At 53.5% G+C, this 17,399-nt stretch overlaps 2 protein-coding genes across 3 annotated transcripts in view; one reads left to right on the forward strand and one right to left on the reverse strand.

The window, feature by feature from the left end:
- The window catches only part of WNT3 (Wnt family member 3), a 43,614-nt gene extending 37,284 nt beyond the window's left edge, over positions 1 to 6,330 (forward strand). The window contains exons 4-5 of the mRNA XM_008929331.2: positions 4,316 to 4,581; positions 5,851 to 6,330. Coding sequence (XP_008927579.2) covers positions 4,316 to 4,581; positions 5,851 to 6,330 — 746 coding nt within the window. The remainder of the gene's footprint in view (positions 1 to 4,315; positions 4,582 to 5,850) is intronic.
- Positions 6,331 to 10,028: 3,698 nt separating this feature from the next.
- Positions 10,029 to 17,399, reverse strand: part of NSF (N-ethylmaleimide sensitive factor, vesicle fusing ATPase) — a 54,523-nt gene continuing 47,152 nt past the window's right edge. Inside the window, exons 18-20 of one of the 2 annotated variants that reach the window (XM_008929329.3) lie at positions 17,180 to 17,293; positions 12,093 to 12,148; positions 10,029 to 11,512 (exon numbers count right to left, since the gene is read on the reverse strand). In XM_008929329.3, coding sequence (XP_008927577.1) covers positions 11,494 to 11,512; positions 12,093 to 12,148; positions 17,180 to 17,293 — 189 coding nt within the window. In that variant the 3' untranslated portion in view covers positions 10,029 to 11,493. Of the gene's footprint in view, positions 11,713 to 12,092; positions 12,149 to 17,179; positions 17,294 to 17,399 lie in introns of both variants that reach the window. The other variant, XM_008929330.3, reaches the window with a different exon arrangement.

Here is a 17,399-nt window from a genome sequence, read left to right on the forward strand (position 1 = left end):
CTGCTTTCCCCCTCCCTCTTCTCCCTTTTCTTTGTGCAATAAGGTCAGTTCTTATCTACAGTCGGTGGCTCCTCCAGCCGAGTCCTGCCCAAAGCCCGGGCCGAGCCGGCAGCCAGGTGACACTGCCCTGGGAGGGTGGGGAATGGCCATTCCCTGGGGGAGTGACAACCCCGTGGTGTTGGTTAAAGCCGGTGTCCGGAATGAGCGGCTGTGAGGGCAGGAAGGCCCCACAGCATCTGGAGCCCGAGCCCTGGGGGAGAAGCGGTCTGGGAGCCGCAGGCAGGGCGGGATCTGCGGGAGCGAGCGCGGCAGGAGCCTGTGCGGGCTCACACACCTCCCCTGTCCCCGGGGCAGGGGAGCCGCTCTGCCCCTGCCTCCCCGCGCTCCTTCTCCGGGAAGATGCCGCCGGTTCGGCAGGAGGACGCTCCCCATGGCCGCCGGGAGCGGGGCAGTGCGGGGGAGGCGGCGGGGCCGCTGCCCTCGGGGGTCCTTGTGTGCTCGGCTAAGCCCCTGCCACGAGCTGTGAAAAGGCCCGGGACTCGCACCAAGATAACCCGTGGCTTTTCTCAGCCACGACACTCGCAGTCATTTGCATCTAAACAGGGGTGTGTGGGATCAGGGGCCGTCTTGATATAAACTCAGCAGCTTAAAGGGAGGGGGAGGGAAAGCAGAGAGAGGGAGAGAGAAAAATAAGCTTATACCGATGAGAAAGAGCTAAGCTTCCTCCCCTACTGTGAGGCAGGGCGAGCGATACCATCCGAGCGCCGCAGTCGTTTCAAATCGCTGCCGCATTCACACGCCCTTGGGGCCATCCTGAGCCGGGGGCGGGGGGCCGGGGAGCGCCATCAATAGGGATTTCCCAGCCGGGCCGGCGGGATTGGAGGGTGACGGCAGGACAGGGGAACATTGCCCCGTTGCTACGAGGTGCTCCTGGGGAATGCCAGTGCTCTGTGCCGTGGGTACGCTGGCCGGCGGAAACATTCCGCATTATGCGGGTAATACAGTGTGACACGGCGGGAACAATGGCAAATTGAGTGTCCCAGCAGGTAACGGCCCGGCCGGGACACAGGCGCGGTGGTGCACTGTCAAGGCGGCTCTAATCCTCCCTCGCCAGCCCCTCCCCTGGTTCTGGGAACGCTGCTCCCGCCTTTCGTCTCTGGGAAATTCTCCCGGCTCCTCGCCCAGACCCAGGCGAAGATTTCAAGGCGAGGGGTTTGTGTTTGCAGCTCGCTGCCCCCCCGGCATCGCGGGGAGACACGGGGGTGCCGAGGGAGCCGGGGGTGCCGGGGGAGCCCTGCACCTCCGCGGCCGTGCCTGTCCCGGCTCAGCTCCATCCCACCACCCCTGCTCCCTTCCCGGACTTAAAGACGCACAAAATCTGCGGTGACCCTCCTTCCCATGACCCTCCTTCCCATGACCCTCCTTGTGCCCATCCACACCCTCTGGATGGAACGCGAAGGCACATCAGCCAGGAGAGCAGCTCCTGTCCCCTCCCTGTCCCCTCCCTGTCCCGGTCCAGGGCCAGAAGGGCTCCCTGGCTCCTCTAATCTGATGTGCTTTGGGTCACAGGCCACCCAAAGAGTCGTTGTCAGGCCGAGACACCCCAGGTGGTGCAGGGACCTTCAGCTGGTGGCCCACAGCTCCCAGTGGTCCCAGCATAAGCAGCTGGTGAAAGATACCCAAGGAAAACCTTGGTGGGTGGATCCCCATCGGGGGTGGGAAGAGCAAGGAGGGAAGAGTTTGAACGCAAAGAAAGGGAAAACCACAGCAGGGTCCCACCAGCACAGACAGGACTGAGCAGCCCTGGTTTGGGACCCCATTTGGCTGCAGCAGAGCAGAGCTGTGGTTTCCACAGCTGGAACAACCCACAGCCACCTCCTTCCAGTGCCTGCACGGGCTGAAATCCGCCCAGCTTGGGGTACCTGGTCTTTGGAAGCCAGACCCACCTCCACAGAGAGACTGAAGCTGGAGAGAGAGAGCTGCTGCAGGGGAGGGGTGCAGGGGGGATGGTCCATGGCTGTCCACAGCTCCTGCTGGGGAAGGAGGGGACAGGCTCCAAGGTCATTTTTCCAGCAGAAATTTCTGGCTTCGTCCCACACCCACTGACTGTCCTGATCATCTGGTCACACCACACCCAGAGGCACTGGAACCCTCCTGCCCCCTGCCCAGGCACAGCAGCCCCTGGAAAATGGCCTTCAGCTCCTCCCTGCTTCCTGCACATGGGGAGAGAGGTTGGATTGACTCCGACATCTGCTCTGGATTGAGAGACCTGGAGTCTCCATCCTTACAGGATGGAGTGAAGCACCCCAGGGAGCTGTGGGTGTGCAGAGCGTGGCACAACTGGAGGCTCTGAGCCAAAAGGTGCCCAAGGGGGAAAGTTGAGACTGAGCTAATGACTGTGCTTGGGAGAGCCTATGTTAGTGCAGCCACTGAGGCCAGCAGGCAAACTCCTCTTGATTTCAAAATGAGTAGGAAGAGCACAACACTGCTCTAGAAAAAATATAGAAAATTTAAAAAATACCCAACCAAAACAACAGGCAGGTCACCACTGCAGGAACTGCAGACGGCCAAGGACCATCTGTGCTGAGCAGGGACTTGCCAGTCTATGCCCGAAACAGGAGACCCCTCTGAGTGCCCTGAGCTGTGGTGGGATGGGCTCTCCTCCAGCCCTGGTCAGCCCTCAGCTGAGGGAGAGTTGGATTCCTGGAAAGGGGAATCACTCCAGAGATGGGCAGCCAGGCTGGGGACTGTCATGGACAACATTTTACGGAAAGATTTAACAAAAAGGGCTCTTTGAGCACGGGAAAATGGCAGTTTTGCTCCCTGCAAGAACCATGGAGTAAACTCAGGGGCCATTAAAGATGCTTGAAGGTGAAAGTCAATGTGAGCACAGGAACAAGGGATGTTACTTGGCTGGGCTTTAATCTGGGTTAAAAAATCCAAGTTCTCCAGCGTCCTGCTTTGAAACCAGGGGAAGAGCCATCAGACAGCACCAGTGAAAAGACCAGCTCAGTTCAGAGCATGTCACAGCTTCTCCAACAACTTCCTGGAGGGTTAACTCACCGAGATAATGCAGGAAAATGCAGGAAATACCCTTTCAGTTTGACTGTGTTTTGTCCACTTATGGACAGAGGTCAGGACTCCCGAACCCAGGACATTAAATTCACAGAACTCACAGTAGGAAAATGCCACCCAGGCAACACAAACTGCTGGGGACATCCCCGGGGGGCACTGTCACTGCTGCTGTTCGAGTCCAGGTCGGGGCCCCACGGAATGTCCAGGGAAGGGGATGGCTTGAAGGTCACCCTGCCATGGCCACAGGTGGAAGAGGGGATGGACTGGGATGCTCCAGCTCAGCAAACCCTCTGTACCCTCTTCATCTTCATGTGGATTTTCTGTGTTGTCCCCACCACCTGCCCAGGTCTCTCTGTCCTGCTGGGACATTTCCTGTCCCTCAGCACAGGGATCCCCCACACTCCCATTCCCAGCCCCCATCCACCCAGGAATCCTGGGCACTGTATTTCACCCTTCCTTCAGCTTTCAGCACCTTTCAGGGCTTTCTCCAGCTTTGCTCCTTTGGGCCAAAATTCATTCACTGCAACTGTTCCCTGGAGCCTGGCAATGGTTCCAAAGAGCCTTGAGTTTCATCTGCTTCCTGAAAGGAAAGTCCTGTTATCAAACCTGAGGATCCTGAGGGCCAGGAGTTGGACTCCATGATCCCTGTGGGTCCCTTCCAACCCAGCATATTTTGTGACTCTGCTTTGATTTCCTCTGGGAAACTAGTAAGCAACTTCACGGGCATCTGGAAGTTGGGTTTTATTATTTATTTATCTCCACTAAAGGACAAGTCACATGTTGTTTATGTGACACATTTAACAGGAATGACCAGCTCTTGGGCTTTGTGCTGCCACAGTCTGCCCTGAATGATCTAAAACCTTTCTCAACACCAATGAGCTTTGTCACCCCCCCCGGACTAACCCCTGGCACAGAGCCCCTCCCTGGGTTCCAGGAACTCTCTTCTGAGGCCCCTCGAGCTCCCACTGATGTTTAGTTCACCCCTTGGCCTCTGTGCCGGATCAAATCCTGCACCAGCTCTATCTGGGAGAACCCCAAAGCTGGAATCCCACCAAAGCTGGAATCCCACTCCTCTCTCTCCTCCTCCTCCTGCAAGGGCGATTCCAGCAGCACCCGCTCCAGAAGACATTCCTTAAAATACCCATAAATTAACTTTTGGCTTTCCAGTGGGGTTTAGAAGCCGCTGAGGGAGGTTGGGAAGGACAAGGCTGCCTGCTAACCCCCGCCTGTGTGTTGGCAGCCACCCGCGAGTCGGCCTTCGTGCACGCCATCGCCTCGGCCGGCGTGGCCTTCGCCGTCACCCGCTCCTGCGCCGAGGGCACCTCCACCATCTGCGGCTGCGACTCCCACCACAAGGGGCCCCCCGGGGACGGCTGGAAGTGGGGGGGGTGCAGCGAGGACGCCGATTTCGGGGTGTTGGTGTCCCGGGAGTTCGCGGACGCGCGGGAGAACCGCCCGGACGCGCGCTCGGCCATGAACAGGCACAACAACGAGGCCGGGAGGACGGTGAGTGCCCGGGCAGGGGGTCTGTGTCTGCAGGGGTGGCCCAGGGGGCTCCTCCTGGTGCCACGGGACTGCAGTGATGCCCAGGCTGAGGCTTCCTAAGGTTGTTTCCCAGGGCCCAGCATTTCCACTCTCTCCAAACAGATTCACACTCCATCCAAACATGCCTTGCTTGCAGCACACACATAGAATCATGGAATGGTTTGGGTTGGAAGGGACCTTAAAGACCATCCAGTCCCACCCCCTGCCATGGGCAGGGACACCTTCCACTAGCCCAGGTTGCTCCAAGCCCCGTCCAACCTGGCCTTGGACACTTCCAGGGATCCAGGGGCAGCCACAGATTATCTGGGCAACCTGAGAACATCTTCCAAGGCCACGTGTACAAACACAACTCAGTCAGGAGAGACCCCAGGTCAGCAGTGGACCAAGAGGATTTTCCTCCCAAGCTCCTCCTTTCTACATGTTCCCTGTTATAACATTGTCCCAGTGATTCCCTGGAGTAGATGATGGTTGTCAGTTCCTTCCAACTCAAATATTCTAGTCTAGTCTAGTCTAGTCTATTATTTCTATTTCTATTTCTATTCTATTCCATTCCATTCCTGCTGTCTGCAGGTACCTGGGCCCTGCCTGCTCTGGGTCATTTGCAAACTCAGTCAGACCTTTCCAACTGTGCTTGAAGCAAACACTGACATGGCTTTTCCACACCACAGCAGGCAGAGGTGGAAGGGTAGAAGGCTGACGGCTTCTGGTACAAAAAAGCCCACCAAACTGCAGTAATTTTAGCAGAAATCAGTGATTATTTTGCTCCACACAGAGGAGGTTTCTGGTAAAGAGATTTATGTCCTTAGATTCACAATTTCATTACATTCTAGTGCAAACTGTCAGATGTGGGCCATAAAGGAAGGGTCATCAGCAAAGAGAGGACAAAGGGATCGGTCTCCATCCACGGGGGTCAGAGACACCGTCCAACCCCCACTTCTCTGGGCTCTGACTGTGCACACACACAGGGCAGGGGGGACCCCAGTGAAAGGACCAGACCTTGGGATTAGATTAGACTAGACTAGATTAGACTGGGTGAATGATCAGAGCAGCTGCCCACCTCATGCTTTCCTAGTGTGACACCTGTCTGGAGACGTTTCTGGCCACCACAACTCATTCCCAACCAGCCCACACTTCCCAGACCGAGCTCAGAGAAGCCATTTAAACCCAGGTGGCAAAGGCAGGGGATGGAAAGCAAACCCTGCTGCTGATCCTCGTTCTCTCCCCCCACAGACCATCCTGGACCACATGCACCTGAAGTGCAAGTGCCACGGGCTGTCGGGGAGCTGTGAGGTGAAGACCTGCTGGTGGGCCCAGCCCGATTTCCGGGCCATCGGGGACTTCCTGAAGGATAAATACGACAGCGCCTCGGAGATGGTGGTGGAAAAGCACCGGGAATCCCGGGGCTGGGTGGAAACTCTCAGGGCCAAGTATGCGCTTTTCAAGCCGCCCACGGAGCGGGACCTGGTCTACTATGAGAACTCGCCCAACTTCTGCGAGCCCAACCCCGAGACGGGCTCCTTTGGGACCAGGGACAGGACCTGCAACGTCACCTCCCACGGCATCGACGGCTGTGACCTGCTGTGCTGCGGCCGCGGCCACAACACCCGGACTGAGAAGCGCAAGGAGAAGTGTCACTGCATCTTCCACTGGTGCTGCTACGTGAGCTGCCAGGAGTGCACCCGCGTCTACGACGTCCACACCTGCAAGTAGGCCCGGGGAGGTGTCCACTCGTGGAGGTGCCCCAGGGCAGGCCCAGGGGTGCAGCCCCCGTGGCCTCACACTGCAGAGGACGGCACAGAACTGCTGGTGGCCCCAGCCCCTCACCCGGGTCAGGGCTGGCCTGGTGCTGCAGCTCGGTGGATCTGGGACTGCTGCTCCCGGGGACAGGCAGGGACGGGGCAGCCCAAGCCAGGCCTGGCCATGGCAGGCAGAGCTGCCACAGCACACCCTGAGCTCTGTCCTAGGCCAGGACAGGTCCTGCCTGTGCAGACAAAGGTACAGGGGTCAGGTGGAAATGGGTTTTACACAGTGAGAGCTGAGCAGACACAGCTCCCCCTCTGCTGTCCTGGGCTTGGCAGATGTGGTGGGGAAGAGGGAAGGAGGTAAATCCTCACACCAGCCCAGCTCCCTCCTGCCTGCTCCAAGGAGACAATGCTGGAGAACCAAACCTGTCCGAGCACACAGAGCCCACGGGTGGTCTCTCCTTCCCTCTCCCCGCTGCTCTCCCTGCTCCCCACAGCCCCACATCTCCTACAGTCCCCTGGGGAGGATGGCAGGAAGGCAGAGCCCAGAGCTGATCCTCCAGCACGTGGCCCAGGACGAGGGCAGGGCACAGGGCACTGCTGGCACCTCTCACAGGGGACACAGCCCATCCCAGCACCCAGGGTGGATCTCAAGGATCTGGGATCCACCAGATCCACACCTATTGACTAAGCATTCCCTGACATGACTTTATATCCCAGAGGGAGCTCAGGGATGCCCCTGGGGACAGGTGACCTGCCAGGTGAGCTGCTGCTCCAGCTCTGGACATCAGCGACTCTGGGGAGACAGAGGCCACGGAGAGAGGGAATGTCTGTCCCAGGCCTCCCCACCAGACAGGTGTGGTCCAACCACTGCACCCAGCAAGAGAGAGGTGAGGGAGACAGGGAAGGGAGACCTGTATCCCACAGCACAACCCCCGGCAGACCCTCCCCTTCCCACAGGATCTGCTGAGCTGCCCGTTGTCCATGAAGACCCCACCAAGCACAGAGGCTCCAAACCATCAGCAGGGATTTGGGCCCCACCTCAGTGCAGGAGAACCAGGGTTTGTCCCACCACTGCTCCCCAGGCCCCCTCCCCTCCCTGAGCACACCCCTCACTCTGGGCTCACCTTTTCAGGGGTAACTGACCCTGCAAATCAAAAAAACAAGATTCCCTCTGTCCTGGGGGGCTCCAGGACCAACAGCCCTGTTCAAAGGCACTGCTCACACAGCAGTGATTCCACAGGGAATCGTGGCCTGCCCATCCCAGCTGTGGCTGCTGCTCCACTCCCTCCTTTCTCCAGGGGAAGGAGCAGCACAAAGAGCAATAAAGGGGTGAGGGACCCTCCCAGGGGGCACAGAGAGGGCCCAGCCCTCACACCTGTGTGGGGACAACCAGAGCAAAATTCCAGGTCCTTCCTGGGCAGAGTGAGAGGAGCTCCTGGACTCACATGGCCAGAGGAGCCTCCACTTCCAAAAAATAAAATCACAGAGAGCTCAAAAGCCCTCCCCACTCAGAGCCAAGCCGTCCTCTGATATGCATCTATTTAAAGTATATATTAAATTCCACGTCTGGAAAGACTCCCAGTACCTGACTTTAAACAAAATCCCCCTTTTGTTTGTTTTTTAATCAAGAAAAGGTATTTAATATTAAATAGAACATTTATTGCCTTGTAATTATTTTACTGTAGCCAGGTATTCTAGCACTGAATGGAAGATCTTTTTCCATCAATCTGCTGTATCCAAAGTTTTGTATAAAGTTGTAGAGGTCGATTTTTTTTTATTTTATATTCAGAAAATTTCTCTTTTTATAAGCATTATTTATTATACAATGTATATACTTGAGTTAACTAAGATTATATATTATATAAATATATATATTTGGAGAAAAATATATTTCAACTTGCATTTTTTTGTGGTACACCATTAAAGAGAAGGTATAAAAAATCAAAACTATGCACTTGCCAGCTTGTGTGGTTTGGATCCTTCAGGTCCTGCTGAAGTGGTGGGTCATTATCCAGCTGCTTATGGGCAGGGGCAGTCATGGAATTATGGAATCACAGAGTGGTTGGGGTTGGAAGGGACCTTAAAGACTATCTAGTTCTTACACCCCACCATGGACAGGGATATGAATGCAAGACAACGATGGCAAAATGTATCCAACAAAGGAGATTTTATAGCTGAATGCTGAGCTTTGGGTTTAGGAAGTGCCATGAGCTGTGTGCACAACACAGCACAAAACCATGGAAACATTAGGGTTGGAAAAGACCTTTAAGATCAAGTCCAACTGTTCCCCCACCACTGCCAAGGCCACCACTGCCCCGTGTCCCCAAGTGCCAAATCCAGAGGCCTTTTAAATCCCTCAGGGATGGGGACTCCACCACTGCCCTGGGCAGCTGTGCTAGGGCTGGACAGCCCTTTCCATGAAGGGATTTTCCCAATATCCAACCTGACTCTCCCCTGGCACAGCTGGAGGCCGTTCCCTCTCCTCCCATCCCTTGTTCCCTGGGAGCAGAGCCCAAATCCCCCCGGCTCCCCCCTCCTATCAGGGAGTTGCAAAGAGCTAGAAGATTAAATTAGTCTTAATGGATTAAAACAGGTTTTAGACTTCATACACTCCCCCATGTACCCCTAGGCTGTCACTGAATCACCTTCCAGTGGTTTGGACAGACCAAGATCCAAATTTCCTCACATAAAAACATCTTCTCTCCTGTCCAGGAATAATTTGTGGGTGTTTCTGCAGAGTCTCCCCCGTGTTAATGATGTTTTTAAGTGCACATGGTTTTCCACAGCACTGGCCTCAAACACACCTGTCTGAGGGGTAAAAGCAAATATAAAATCCCTGTGTTCTTACCCTGCTCCTGTTTGCACACAAAGCCATCCCAGCTGCCTGGGCCACGTGCATGGACAGTGCCCACACTGGTGTCTCTGCCCCACGGCACCAGCAATGCCACCAGTCACCCTCAACACACATCCTGACACGCCAGAGAACCAAAAACTTGACCCAGGGAGGGTTCTGGGCCTCACAGCTCTGGGGTTGCAGCTCTCTGTGTCTGCCCACCTCCACCCCACAGCATCCTCCCAAACCCATCCCAGCACCTGGAAATAATCTGTCCCTGGTTAAACAACTCCATTTCAGAGACATTTCTGGAAGGTTCAAGATGAAACAGGGTAAGGAAGGGGATGAAGAACTTGGCCCTTACTGTTGAAAGCAGTATTGTTTGTACCTTACATGTTTAAGGCCTGTGCCAGGCAGAGCCCCAGAGAACACACCAGTGGTGGGGAGGTGCTCCAGGAGCCCTTCCCTTGTGCCACCTGCAGGAAACAGCTCGGATGGAGATCCTGGAATAGGCTGGAGTAGGTGGGCTGTCACACCCAGCAGCTCACCCTGGTTTTCCAAGTGTGACACAGCCACCTCACACACACAGGGACATCCATGGGGCTCCTCAGCTCTGCAGGGCCCAGAAAGCTCCAGAATGGGCTGGACCAGAGACCTCTCAGCCAATTCCTTGGAGACCACGGGGGGTCACTCTGTCCAGGATGGGGGGAAATTCAATCCATCCACTTGTAGGCATCCCCTGAGCACCCCCTGGCCAGTAGCACCTGGGAACAGCTCTGCTCCTCACACGCCTCAGCTCAACCAGCAGCAGACAGACAGCAGCCAGGGCATCACAAGGAGTTGTGCTTTTTATTGAATCCATTGAATGTGCAATTAAACCAGATATTTATTCATCAATATAGTTCTGGACAAAGACATGATAAGGTTTACAGCATTTACTCTGAAATATAAGTTACTGTGTGCTGCTGTCACCCGGACTGGCAGAGGGGAGGGAGGAACAAATAAATCCACAAGGTCATACACAAAATGAGAGGGAACAGCCAGCACTGGGACTCACAAGGGCATCACAACACAACAGCACTGCCAGAGAACAGAGGGGGGTGGCTGGAACACCCCCACTGCTGTGAGCACACACTGAGGACAACAGTACCTGCACTTTGGGCCTGGAAGGACGTGGAGCATCTCCTTCCCTGGACACCCCTCTGGTACCACTGCAAGCCCTTGCAGGGGCTCTGGGCAAGTTTAGGAAGCTACACTGACTCACATCTGATAAATGGCTTTGATTTCATGCCCCACCACACTGAGGTATGTGCCATGAACATTACTGAAGGAGCAGAGCCCCAGAACCAGGGGAGCCTCACGCAGCCACTGGCAGCACCTCACTGAGGCCACGTGGCTGTTGGGAAGGACCATGGAGCAAAGTTTGATACATTCCTTTATTTCAGTGCAAAAACATGGCAATGCACATCTCATGCACCTGCAGAGCTTGGCTTCCTCTCTGTGTCCAAGGAGGAATTTCAACCTTTGGTAGCATGGCATGGAAATGGGATGTGAGGCTGGAGGACACCAAAGCTGCCACCTACATGAGCTCAGGAAGAGCAGGAGGCTGGAACCAGCATCTCTAAAACTGTTGTTGAATTAACAACAAGCTTTTGATGCCTTAAATACTGGATTTGGAAATTTCCTCTACTCTGATCAACATCTCCCTGCCCTCTTCCCGTCCCCAGTGCCACTGGCAGTGTCTCATGGGGCCCCAAAATACCTGGATATAAATAAAGCAGGTGCAGCATCCAGGCAGTCCTGGAGCTGGACTGCTGTGGGCACTGCCTGTGGGGTGTGGGTCTGGCTCAGGGTTCAGTGAGGGATGGGATGACACCACAAGAAAGCCTCCACCTGACCAGGATATGACAGAGCAGTGCTGCAGTGTCCCTTCACCAGACTGGCAAGTTTATTAGGAGTCAGAATCTCTTTGCCACTGCAGGAATGCTGGACACAAGTGAGCATTGGCTTCAAACTCCCAGGACATTCCCCCATGCTCAAATCAAAGGATGCAGCCTGGCTGCACAGAGACAGAAGCACAGTGTTCTAGGAGACACTTGCACATGACATCAGAATATTAAAGACAAAGAATAAAGATACTGTATTGCACTAAACATGCAGATTCCACATGGGGCTCTGGGAAATGGGGAGCATTTCACTTTGTCCAGTGTGTTGAGCACAGAAGAGTAAAGATCCCAGTGTATTTTCTCCAGGTTGGTCGCTTTTCCAGCTGTTGATCTTGCACTTGGTCCACCTTCAGTCTAGGGTAGGAACTCTTGCAAAAGAAGCCAAATCCATCAGGAAAGCATCATGCACATGTATAAAGCATCAAGCACACACTGGAACCCACTCACATGTAGCCAGGATAGATAGTGGTGTGAGCTGCCCCAGCACAGGCACTGCCCTACATGTATTAGAAAGTCATTCTCTAGGAGATGCCACTGTCCCACTGGGCTCAACTACTCCCTGTGGCACCTACAGGGAAAGAGTAGGACATCCTTCTCTCAGACAGGAGACACAAGAAATCAAAGTTCCAGATTTCAGACAAACAGCTGGATTTTAACTCGAGGAGAACCTCTTCTGATTTACTTCAGTTAATTGTGGCCCAGTATCTCATGGAAACTTTAAATCAAGGGTGAATTAAGACAGGTAGAGAATTCAGACATGCAAGTTCTCAGCTCCTTCACACCTCCCCCCTCCCAAAGTGCTGTAAGAACAGATCTGACACAGCTCTGAAAACACAGAGGGGCCAACAATGAGAGCAGATACCCCAGCACTGCAGGTTCCCCTCAGAGATGCTCATTTCTGAGCAGAAATGGGAATTTTAAACAATGCTTTAAACTAAAAGTACTTACGTTCCTTCTTCTCTCAGAAGAGCCAAGAACTTTTTCACCCGATACTCAGGATCCATCTAAACACCAAACAAACAGTCCCATCAGTGCTGGGGCATGGGATTGTTGGTCCTCCCATGGAAGGACTCTAGGGAAGTCTTCCCTAGATTTACATCAAAATATACACTGAGTGAGGACTACAAACATTTGGACATCAGAGGCTGTTGGTTCTCAGAATCTTTGTGTTGTGTTGTAACAGTTCCTGTGTCCCAGAAACTCCAAGCTGTGTCCCCTCTGCAATCTGCACTGACATCCTGGATCTTTAACACACAGGGACAACACAGGGGACTCATTCTGGAAACATCCAGCACATGGATCTAGGCAGCTGACTGGTTGTGAGATCCCCAGCTCTGTCACCCACTTGGCAATAAAGAGGCAAGGCTCTACTAAAAAATAAAACTGGGACTTCTCCCTGGAGGAGGGAAGCAAAGTGTCACCTGTGCCCTGACCTCCCACCCACGAGGCCAAGCACAGGCTCCACAACTCCCCCACTAGGTTTGCCATCCCCAAAGGAAAATTTCTTCTGATTCCAGGTGTGAAGAAGCCATCCATTTAAACCCCTGACTGCTGCAATGGAGGGGAGAAAATAAATGCTAACCCAGCTCAGGAGAAAACAAATCCTAACCCAACATCAGCGTCCCCAGCGATGCAGGCAGGGGACAGAGCCAGGGAGAATTTCTGCTTTGTGCTAAGAAAAGCCTGAAAATGTAAAACTTCCCAGTGCTGTGAGATGTGTCAGCAAGGCCAGGACCTCACTGCCAACTGCTGAGCTACTTTTCGATCAGAAAAATAAATTCACTGAAACAAGAAGATTTAAAGGAACTTGCTGAGGCTCTCTGAGTTATTTAACATGCAGAGGAAGGTTGGTGATGCTCAGGTCCTGGCAGAGATGAAAGGCCACCCCCTACCTGACACAGTGCTTGGAATGTGGAACTCCCAGGGACTGAGGGGACTGTGGCACCACATAGCTGGTGACCACAGAGGGTGCCTGCAGTGTCCCTCTGGCCTAAATCTTCTCCACAATCTCTCCCAGTTGACGCCAGGCTACAAGGGAAAGCTCATCTGTCACTGCACCAGTTCTCCCATTTCTAGGTGTGGATGTGGCACCTGGGGACATGGCTCAGTGGTGGCCTTGGCAGTGCTGGGGGAACAGTTGGACTCGAGGATCTCAGAAGGCTTTTCCAACCTCAAGGATTCTGTGATTCCATCAGAAAGGCTGGAGGCACCCTGAACACTGGTTACCTGGATGTCCCCTTTCTCTGGGGGCATTCACAGGTTCAATCCACCCTACAAGACTCAGTATGTTCTGTTAAAAACCCAACATGATCCAACACAGTTCTGTACAAACAAATATCTTCTTTTCATCCTTAGAAAACCTGTACTAAAGCCACCAGCTGAAATTCAAACTTGCCAAGGCCAGAGTTCTGCTTCCCACATTGAAGATGCTGAAGTGGCCAAGGCAAGACACTGTGTCCATAACCTGCACTGACTCCTGGGGAGGAACAGCACTTTCCTGCAGACACAGTACCTTTTCCAAAAGACTAAAGCAGGCAGCTGAAAGGTCACAAAGACTCCAACTGGACCAAATTGCTTATTAACAATGCAGGCACAAACCCCAGAGGCTGATCTGCCTGGGAAGGGGTCAGTGGAGTGCAGAGGAAGCAGATTCCAGACTCTTGGACAGACCCCCTGTGAAAGGGGAAATGCTGCTGCCAAAGTGGGTGGGACATTCTCTGGACCACCACAGGGACTGACCCTGTGACAGAGCTCACACAGGTGAAAGGACATGGATGCTCCTTCCTGGGCAATGCAGCACCCCCAGGACATGCCCAGGAGCCCTCAGGAAACAAAGGAACTGAAGGGACTTTGTTAACCTTCAGTCCAGGGAAGGAGATCCTGCACTAAGATGTGACGTTCCTGCTGGGAGTGAAGTGCTCCTGAAAACCTGCCATAAACCCCAAACTTTCAGCACATCCAGGTAGAGCATTTGCTTTAAAGTAAATTAGGCAATATTGCAGATGATCTTTCAAAACAAGTTCCCATCTCAGTTAAGATACATAAAAGACAAACAGCTTAGATTAAGTTTTATTTATGCTGATTAAGTTTTGTTTATGTTAAACAGAAGTTACCAAATCAGGAAACCCTGGAGGTGCCAAAAGGGGCTTTCTGGAACACTGCCTGGCTCATCCAGGTTCCTGCTCCAAGGAGGAGAGAGCCCTTGGGTTTGGGAGTGCTGCCAGCAAGGTCCAAGAGCAACGCCAGGCAGGGAAGGGACACAGGAGGAACCAGACCTGGAAAGAGCAGGTGTCCAGCAGCACCCAGAGCACTGTGAGGGGCCCTGTGCTGCAGCCAGGGCCACTCCAAACTAAACTCCTCTGTATTCCCACGGGAAATCCTGTGTGTATCCATGGATCAAAGGCCTCCATTTGAAAAAGAACATCGTCAGGACACTCAGTGTACACAGGATGGCCAAACGTGGGACACTAAACACGAGCAGCTGGACATTAAAGAAGGGCAGGAACAGCAGTAAACAGAGTCTGAGGGGAATGAAGCTGCCAGAAAGTGTGGGGTTACACAGCTCATAAACATCCCACCCAAGGCACCAGAGCAGAGCAGGCACGCCAAGAAAGGATTTTGATACCGAGGGTCTGGTTCAGTGTGATTTTAGTCTGAAACAGTCTGGAAGTCACTGACCAGCTTAGGAATCCCTATGGAGAGCACAGGGTGGGGGTTCACTGCTCTAACAGAACAAAACCCACTGTCAAATTCAGAGAAAGACACTATATGCACATTTTTTACAAAGAATTCATTCACCATGGCATCTAATCAGCTGAATTCTGAGAAACTTCATCCATCAGTTGGAATTTTTAAGAGATTTCAGATTCAAATTTCTTTCTAAAAAGCTGTGCTCCAGCTCAGTGAAAGAAGGAACCAGTCCTGGACTGGTGCAATTGTGCTTTCCTGTAACACCCAGGCAGATCAGAGCTCCCTGTGGGTTCCAGTGCACTCAGCCCAGTGCTGTGTGTGCAGGGAGAGCCTGCCCTGCTCTCCTGTATTTATAGCAGTTCAGCAGACGGAGTCATGGAAACACCTCAGACCTTTTGGAGCAGAACTTGTTCATATTTAGCTCCCATATGCTGTTGCCTCTGCTATTACACAACCACCTGCACTGGGTGTAACAGCACAAACCACCTTCCTGCCAACCCTCCATAGCAAAGGGGACCATTGGTGGCTCTGTGGGCAGGGGCAGCAATTCATGGGACACTTGTCAGTGCATCACAAAGGGCAGAGCCACAGCTCTCTCTGTCTTCTCCCAGCCTGGCTGGTCAGGGACTCACTCACAAAACACTGGTCTGGTTAAAAAATCAATGCACCAGATCAGTTCAGCTGCACAGCCCAGGACAGCACTATGGACAACACAGGTCACAGAATCACAGAGTATCCTGAGCTGGGAGGGACCCCCAAGGACAATCCAGTCCAGCCCCTGGCCCTGCACAGACACCCCAACAATCCCACCCTGTCCCTCAGAGTGTTGTCCAAACCCTCCTGGAGCTCTGGCAGCCTTGGGGCTGTGCCCACTGCCCTGGGGAGCCTGGGCAGTGCCAACCACCCTCTGGGGGAAGGACCTTTTCCTGAGATCCAACCTAAACCTCCCTGACACAGCTCCAGCTGTTCCCTGGGTCCTATCCCTGCTCACAGAGAGCAGAGTTCAGAGCTGCCCCTCCAGACCCCTTGGGAGGAGCTGCAGATCCCAGTGAGGTCTGACCTCAGTCTGCTCTTCTCCACCTCAATGAGCCAAGTGACCTCAGACACTCCTTGCACGGCCCCTCCAGACCTTTCACCATCCTGTGTCCCTCTTTTGGACACTCTCTAATACCTTTATATCCTTCTGATACTGTGGCACCCAAAGTGCCCTCAGGACTTGAGCAGAGCAGAGCAGAGCAGAGCAGGCAGAGAGTGCAGCCACGGGGCCGGGCTGGGAACAGGGCTGGGGTCAGCATTCCCACCCACCTCCCAGTTCAGAACTGCCCGTGATTTACAGAACCTTCTCCTTCAGCTTTGAAAACAACCGGCACTGAAGGTCAAACCAGCACCAGAACACGTCCTGTGGCAGAAGAAGGGCTCCATTGTCAGGGCTCAGGGGATGGGGCAGAGCCCGGCAGCCCCCCAAGGCCAGCACCCCTCAAACACACTTAATACATGTGAGCAATGACTTACTGACTTGCCTGTAGGTATGGAATTAAAAGCCAAGGAAGAAGAGGAAAAAGTAATCTAGATAAATGACTTTATTCCCTGAGGTGACATCCAGTCAGAGCAGATCCTCAGCGCTGAGCAAGTTTTAACAGAATTGGGAGCAGTGAACAGAGGGGGACATGACTTATCTGCTGGGAACCACATGCCTCTTCCCTTCTGCTCTGCCTCTGCGAGGAAGATCTGAGGACAGTTCACTCAGCTGCACTAAACCCATTTGATGGGAGCAGGGGGGGCCCTGGGCTGTCAGGGGGGGATTAGGGCTGCACCTCCCCCTGTGGCAGCTCCAGCACCGAGGGCTGGTGGCTCCAGGCGGGGGATGTGCGGGGGAGGGCTCAGAGCTGCATATTTCTACCCTCTGCAATTATTTTCTTTAAAGTGCTGAAAGTGGAAAATAAAGAGGAGAGCAGCTGAACAGTCTGACAGATTTATCTTCTTCAGGGAAAGAGCACATACACCTGCACAGGCACCTTCTTCTCAAAAAACCCCAGGTGATTGCTATCTGCTGGGTGGAGAGCAGAAATTCCATAAAAGGTGAGTTAATCCAACCCCTCCTGCAGCAGATGCTCTGCTCTGAAGTGCAGCTCTGAACAGCCCATGGGCACAGGGGGGATTTAAAGATCTCTGAGGACCAAGACCTGGTGATTCCTTTGTTCTGAAAACATCTCCTCACTGAAGCTCTTTTCCCAATTAAACCAGTGCAAAGGCTTCCACCACAACTGAAGAGGAGTCTGCAGAGAAGGGGGAACCTCCAGGACCCCTCTAAGACCCCAGTCCTTCCTGCCCCAAAACATTCCTACCTGTAATGACATTTCTATCAGCATCAGCAGCTTCTTGATCCCGATCCAGACAGGCTTCCCTTTGACATTCTGTGCAATGGTGCTGCGCTCCTTGTCTTTGAAGTTACCCAGGAGCTGGGGGGGAAGAATTCAGGAAAAAGTCAGCAACAGAAGACTAACAATAGGAAAAATGGTACCTACCTCAGGAGAAAGGGAATGGGAGGCTCAGAAGGAAAATTTG

Source organism: Manacus vitellinus, unplaced genomic scaffold (assembly GCF_001715985.3).
Source record: "Manacus vitellinus isolate BGI_N305 unplaced genomic scaffold, ASM171598v3 scaffold_100_pilon, whole genome shotgun sequence".
In the NCBI taxonomy this organism is placed as follows: domain Eukaryota; kingdom Metazoa; phylum Chordata; class Aves; order Passeriformes; family Pipridae; genus Manacus; species Manacus vitellinus.